Here is a 7,666-nt window from a genome sequence, read left to right as displayed (position 1 = left end):
CCGGCAGCACCCGGCATGGATCCCGGCACCGGTAACCTGATGATGCAGTCGATGGCCAGGGAACAGCAGGCTGGTACATCAGGTGCCATGGGTGCCATGGCCGGTCTGCAGACTGCTGAAGATCTGTACGCCCAGGGTACATCGAATCTGGCGGCCTCTGGAAGGCAGCAGCAGGGCATTCAGATGAACATGGCCTCAACCATGGCCCAACAGCAGGCGGGCGTCCTGGCGGCTCAGAAAGCCGCTCAGCAGACGGTTAAGGATGCCCAGTGGGGATTAGCAGGAACGGTGGCGGGGTTGGGTATTGGTTATGCCGGAGATAAGTACGGCTGGTTCAAAAAAACCGGTGCCCCAAAAGGTGGCGGTGGACATTATGATGCCAATGGTATGTGGGTTAATAACCTTTAAAATGAACAGTCAGTTTGTGTCTTTAGTTTTGCCTTCAGGTTTCTCATGATTGTATGTGCATCAAATCGCGTTTTATCTCGTTTGAGTTCAATAGTCATGTTGGCGTAGTTAATTTGGCCATCCTGTGACCGAGTCCAACTAAGTACGTCGAAATAGCGGTATTTCTCATAGCAGGCGATTTCTGCTGCCCTGAGCATTGCGAAATCATCCTCTTGGCCAATATAGGCAAACCCGTTAGCCACAGTATTGATGTTGAACACCTCGTCACTCATACGGGATTGCCCATAACTGTCCTTATAGGACGTAGCACACCCACCCAGCAGCACAGCCAGGGATCCAATAGCAATCAACTTCTTCATGATCAGTTACCAGTGTTTTCGGTGGGGCGGATCATAAATCAGATTTATCAACCAAAGTACTAGTCAAAACATCACCGCGATTGTTTTCTTGTTTTCTTGTTTTCTTGTTTTCTTGTTTTACCCTTTGCTACATCCCTTTAATAGCAAGGCTTTCAGCGATTATCCCACTAGTAAAAAAGCCGTCCTTACTAGAAAAAAAGCTGTAACCACAATTAAAAATGCTATTTTACCGAGTAAAAAGGTGGTAGTTCCGAGGGAAAAAGTAACAGGTATGCTTTTCAGCTAGAGGGATCAAACGAGGTATTGCTTTTATCTTAAATCACTAGTAAAAAGGAGGAAAAGTTATATTAATTCTCATAAATCACTAGTTCAAAATTTGAATCTAGTGGTTTGTTGGTGGTTTGAGGTGCATGTGATTTCTGATAACGGAAAAGCCTTGGTTTACAAATCCAATGAGCTTATAGAGGGACGCTACCGATTATCTGCTATTGCTCAGAAGATAGCTGCTTCTGTCATTAGTCAGGTCGATCCTTCCAGCACTGACCCATTACCTAAGTTCTTGCTGACAATTTCAGAGCTGTCAGAGTTATCTGGTGTTTCAAAGAAACGCTTGGTTGAAACCATTAGTAGTTATACAAAGGAACTAAAAGGTATCGTAATTGAGGTAAAAAAACCTCAATCACACGGGTACATCCAACTTGGGTTATTCAGGCAGTTTGAGTTAAAGGAAAATAACTGGGATCTGGAAATTGAGTTTGAGGATCGGCTGGCTGAACATATTCGTGACTTTTCTAGCAACTTCACAAAATATCACTTAATTCAGCTTCACGACCTGAAATCTAGGTATTCGATACGGTTATATGAAATTTTAAGAAAAGCCCACAATATCAGTAAACCTAATAAGTCTGTGACCTATTACCAGCAAAACCTTGATGTACTGAAAAAAATGCTGGGTGCTGAAGGTGCGTATAATGATAGATATGATTTATTCAGGCGTAACGCATTGGTAAGGGCTCAAAAAGAGTTAAAAGAAAAGACTGATCTTATGTTTGATTTTGAGTCCATCCGATATGGAAAGAAAGTTGGAGCAGTCAAGTTCATAGTCAAACATAACCATGACTTTAAGCCCAAAGACGGCACTATTGATATGTTGCTGAACATTCAGCAACACGAATATGAAATGGATCCTGGTGTTAAAACTCTAATTACCCATTCTTTGCCGTGGGTGCCAAACAGTACTTTGAAGAAACTGGCAAAATATGAACGTGACATTTTGATGCAGTCGGTGATCGATATGCTGTCCAGGTTGGAGAGTACGGAAAATCCTGTTACCAACAAAATTGCTTATTTCACAAAGTTGGTCGAGCGTAATGCTCAATCTCAAGATTCTAAGCAAGGGAAAACCTTGCAGGAAAAACTGACAGACCGTAGCTGGGATGATGACCGTCTTGAACTGGATGTCTGAAAAGTGGAGAGATTCCGGTATGCCCATAATGGCAGGTTAAAGGTGGAGAGATTTGATGTAGCTTTACCGCATACCATTTTTTGGTATGCGGTCAGAGAAGGGCTTACAGCTTCATGATCACTGCGAGACGGTTGGCGTGGACATCTTCAGTGCCCCATAACCAGGACGATGCCTTGTTCAGGTCAGTCAGGTTGAGGATCTGGTGGTACTCATAAGTATCCCGATCCATACGACCGGCTTCCAGACCCTTGTCGATAGCCAGGCTGATCAGCTTTTCCCACATGCGCTTACCATCACGGGTTTGCTCTGAATCACTGACAGCAATGCAGTACTGGTCAATCAGGAACTCAAAGAACACAGATTCAACCAGTCCATGAGTATCTGCACCACCTTTAACCCGCAGCTCACGCCAGATCATCACCTGTCGTACTGGCTGGTCTGTTCGCTGAGTCAGCTGTATATCAACTTTCTCAACGCAGTTGTAGTAGAGCACTGACTGGTTTTCATGATCCAGCAGGAAAGCGACCAGCTCCGTGACTTCATCCGGGTTACGAACCAGCCTCAGCTCATGCCGGGCATTGACTGGCTTGAAGCTGATGAACTGAAGCAGGTCTTCACCCTGCATCTGGCAATACTGGTGATAGGATTCCTGGTTCTGCTCGGGATCGTTAAGTCGTTCACACAGATCGGTGGCGGCCTTGTCGTCCAGCATTTTGGGCATTGTTCCTTTCATCCCTAAATGGTAGTACTTCAATACCAATTATGCCCTAACCGATGTACTGAGTACACCGGCCTAATTCCTGCGGTACTGGTTAACAGCAGAAGACACTACGCCCCAGATTTCAAAGTCCTGCTCAGGGTTCACACGTATCACTTTTACATCGGCATTGGCCTGCAGGTAGACCCGGTTATTCCTGAACCGGATCCGTCGAACCCTGTGCTCGCCATCCAGAATGATCACAACAATATCACCATCCACCGGTTTCAGGCTGCGATCCACAACCAGGATCGCACCGTCTGTAATCCCTGCCTCCGTCATGGAATGCCCTGCTGCAGTCATGAAAAACGTGGCTGCCGGGCGATGGATAAGGTGGTTGTCCAGCGTCAGAGGTTTCTGCAGATAGTCCGCTGCAGGTGATGAAAATCCCATAAAACCCCCGATTTTATACTGTAAATATATACAGTATATTGTCTTTACGCCCAGTCAGTAAAGGGCTTTACATCCCCCCCATGTATCTACCCAGACATTTCCGCATTCAGGAACTGGTGCCGCAGTCCGTCTATGACGAACGTGGCGAGAAGGCCATCACCCTGATCGACGAGCGCCTGCTGCGCACACTGGACACCCTCAGGGAAGCCTTTGGGGTGTGTACCGTGAACAACTGGTACTGGGGGGGATCCCTGCAGGAACGCTGTTTCAGGACACCGGACTGCAAACACTACAGTCCCTATTCCCAGCATTCCTTTGGCCGTGCCTGTGACTGCACCTTCCGGGGTTATGACGCCCAGACCGTCCGTGACAGTGTGATCAAATCCAGGGCCTGTTTCCCCTACATCAGCTTCATCGAGGATGCGGTGAGCTGGTTCCATTTTGATGTCAGAAACTGCAGGAGGATCCAGCTATGGAACCCCGATACAGATACGAGCTCATTTATGTGATCAAGCTGATTGGCGTGATTGCAATCCTTGCCGCCTTTTTTTTTCTCGGCTGGCTGTTCGCATCTTACAACCGGCATGAACAGCCAGACCATGCGAGCCGCTATCGAGAACTGTCAGAGCAACAATCTGGATGTGATGGTGTACAAGCGTCCGGATGGCTCGGTGATCGCTATTCGCTGTATTCCCAAACCGGAGGACGTGACGAAAAGCGTGACCATACGCCCCCGTACCTCTATGCCCCTTATCCGCCTGTTCAGTGAAAACTTCGAAGAAGTCCTTAACCCATCCAAGGAGTGACAGCCATGTGTGGAGGCAGTGCCCCGGCGCAGGACACCTATGTCCAGGAAAAACAGGCTGAGCTCATGCGCCAGCTGGAAGCCGACTGGGGATCCAGGTTCAAGCCGGTGGAAGAGGGCCTGATCAATGAGCTGATGAACCGGGACTCGGTCATTAAACGCAATGTCTACGAGTCCGGAGAGGCCGCAGAGAAGTCCTACGAAGCCACAAAGGACATGGCAGAAAGGAACATGGCCAGTTATGGCACCCAGATGGATGCATCCCAGAAGGAAGCCATGGAGCGCAGTGACGCCATGGCTGGTCAGGGTGCAAAAATCGGTGCCAGGAACATGGCCAGGGACAGCAGCATCGGCAGGATCGAACAGCAGCAGCAGGGCATGGTCAACCTTGGCCGTGGTGTGCAGCAGATGGGGATCAGTGGCCTTAACCAGGCCGCAGGGATGGAAGCCAGCCGCAACAAGCAGAACAGCCAGATCTATGCGCAGAACCAGTCCAGCACCATGGGCACCATCGGTACTGTCGTTGGAATGGCAGCAATGATGATGTCGGACAAAAACACCAAGACCAACATCAAACCGGCCAGCACAGCCAGAGCCCTGAAAGACATTGAATCCATCGAGCTGAAACGCTGGGACTACAAGCCCGGCATGAGCGGTGGCCGTCCGGAAAAAGGCCATATCGGCGGTATGGCTCAGGATATGCCGGATTCCATGACCAGCAAAGATAAGCGACAGGTTGATATCGGGGATTCCCTGATGACCGCAGTCGGTGCCATTCAGGCTCTCAGCAGCAAAGTAGACAGGCTTGAGAAGGAGAAACGTCATGGCCGCCGGTAATGCGTTTGTTAACGGGTTCATGGGGGGCATGGGTGCCATGAACACGATGATTGATTCTAAAGCCCGCCGTGAGCACATGGCCTGGCAGAAAGAGCTGGTGATGGAGGACAGGGAAATAGAGGCGCAGGAGCGGGATTACGTCAACCAGGAACGTCAGCGGGCTGAAGGGCTGCGGGAAATATCCGCCATTGGTCACTGGTATGAAAATGCGACGCCTGAAAACAGAAAATCCGTGGAAACAAAACTGTACGATGTCTGGCGAACCAATCCCGACATGGCGGCATGGCTGGATAACGACAACCCGGCGGAACGTCGCGAGTTCAGTCACCTGAAACCGGCACATGACAAGCAGGGTAATCAGATTGGATGGACACCGGTAGCCAATATTTACGATATCACTGGTGATAAGGAAAAGCTGATCCGTACCGGTGATTTTACTGAAAACGGTGCCAATGGTGGCCGCCCGCTGTACATCAGTAATGAGGACTTCATCGGTGCAATGGCAGGCCCCAACATGACCGATACCCGCCTGGCCCTGCAAACCGAAATGCTACGGCTGGGTGGCAAGTTGCCAGAAGCCAAACCGGAATACGGGGACCTTACCGTCCGGCATGGCATGGTTGGCCAGTTTGAGCAGAACAGCAATAAGTTCACGCCATACAACACGGGCAGTAAGTCAGGTTCGGGCAGTGGTGGCAGTGGTTCAGGCTCGAAAGGGTGGAAAAAGTTTGATGCTGGCGACATGGTTGATAAAAGCGACCCGTCTGGCCAGAAAATGGTGCCGTATGAAGTAGAACGCAAGGACAACGGAGACGGCACTTACTCTACCCGTACATGGGTTTACGATCCTGAATCCGGACACATGAAAGTCGCTGATGTCCGTACCGACCATTTCCCACAGCCTGGTAGTCAGACACCACCGCCCAGACAGGTACAGGATACTGGTGGTAATAATTCCGGTCTGGGTGCTTTGTTTCCATGGCTTAATCCGGCTCAACAGCAACAACAAACGGTCACTGACTCGCGGTTAGCACGGACTGATGATGCTGCAGGAGCAGAAAAAAATTCCGCGGACCAGAAACCTGTGACCGAACAGATTGCTAAGCCCCAGCCAGGCCAGAAAGGGCACCTGTCCGGTTTTGTAGATACCCCCGTTGAACGTCTGACACCGGAACAGCTGAAAGCAATCCATGACAAATTCAGCCGGGAAGGCCCCTCATGGGCCAACGTGAAAGGTGTTGTGGGGGCACTGGGTAACCGGATCAAAGCCGGGTTTTGGGACGATATGAACCGGATGGGTAACAGTGGCGTGTATGCCGCCAGGAATCCGGGTCAGGTCATGGATGAGAATGCCGCATTAATGTCGATTTACCAGCAGTTCATTGACCTGAACGGACGGGAACCAACCGGTGATGAGTTCAAAGGCTTCCTTGCACAGCTGGCAGGAGGCAAATAATGGCTAATCAGCATAATTCCCCTGAGTCACAGCAAGCTGAACAGCCGAAAGAACCCCGGTATCCTGAATGGGTTATTGCCTGGGACTCATTACAGAAAAGCCCTGAGTACCAGAACGCCGACAGCGATATGGAACGCGAGGCCATGCGCCTTGATGTCTTCAAACATTATGTGGCGCCCAGGCTGAGCCCTTTTGATCTGGATCGTGGCTTTCAGGAATTTGACAGGGTAACCAGACCCAAAGGCGACCCCACCAGTGGCATCGCGGGTGATACTGCAGCCGCCGTTAAGTCGGGTTTATGGAGTGTCGGCGGTGATATCGCCAGTGCCTTTACCCTGGGCGATCCCAACGCGGTTTCACTGGGCATGAAAGCCCGTTCAGAAGAGGCCTGGGAACAGGCCAGTCCTACTGCCATCGCTGAAGCTGCTGCCTTTGGAGTGGATTACAAGGAAGGTGAAGGTCTGGGTGGTTTCAGCTTCAAGCCCGGATCCACACTTTACGGCATGGGTATGAACGCCGTGAAAGGCGGTGTTTCCATGGCACCGATGTTTGTCGGCGGTGGTGTTTTCGGCCTCGGTGCCAAGGGTATCGCCCGTGTCGCTGGTGTTACCAGAAAGACCAGAGATGCCATTGCTGCCGGTAACAAGGCAAAAGCCATGGCCGCCATGAAGCAGGCCGACACCATCACCAGAGCGACCCAGTTTACCGGCCAGTCTGCCCTGATGGGTGGCATGATCGGCGGGGGTACGTCAAACCAGGCATTTGAAGAGGTCTACAACCAGCCGGAAGAGGTACTGAAACAGTCCGAAATCTACAACGGCTATCTGGATCAGGGCATGAGCCGCGAGCAGGCCCGTGACACCCTTGCCCGTGATGCCGCTAAATCGGCCTTTGGTGGCGGTTTCACCCTGGGTGCTGCCAGTGGTGGCGTTTATGGCCGGTTCCTGGACAAGATGCTGAAAGGTGGTCTCGGTGCGACTACCCGGCTTGGTAACGCAGGCCGCGGTGCCCTGGGTGAAGCCCTGCAGGAAACCGTGGAAAGCGGTGGCCAGCAGTACCTGTCCAACGTGGCGCAGGGTGATGTCGGTTTGCCGGTTGATCCCATGAAGGATGTCTATGCTCAGGGTGCAACCGGTGCCGTACTGGGTGCTGCCATGGGTGGTCCCATGGGCGGATTCTCCAAAGG

At 51.0% G+C, this 7,666-nt stretch overlaps 1 protein-coding gene across 1 annotated transcript; it reads right to left on the bottom strand.

Moving 5' to 3' along the window:
* Nucleotides 1–3,025: 3,025 nt before the first annotated feature.
* Nucleotides 3,026–3,382, bottom strand: LOC133645469 (protein ImpA-like). The gene has a single exon (XM_062040309.1). The coding sequence runs from the start codon at nucleotides 3,380–3,382 to the stop codon at nucleotides 3,026–3,028; it is 357 nt and encodes a 118-aa protein (XP_061896293.1).
* Between the last annotated feature and the right edge of the window lie 4,284 nt (nucleotides 3,383–7,666).

This window comes from Entelurus aequoreus, unplaced genomic scaffold, assembly GCF_033978785.1.
Source record: "Entelurus aequoreus isolate RoL-2023_Sb unplaced genomic scaffold, RoL_Eaeq_v1.1 HiC_scaffold_143, whole genome shotgun sequence".
NCBI classification, from domain to species: domain Eukaryota; kingdom Metazoa; phylum Chordata; class Actinopteri; order Syngnathiformes; family Syngnathidae; genus Entelurus; species Entelurus aequoreus.
This window is presented reverse-complemented; position numbering and strand designations above follow the sequence as displayed.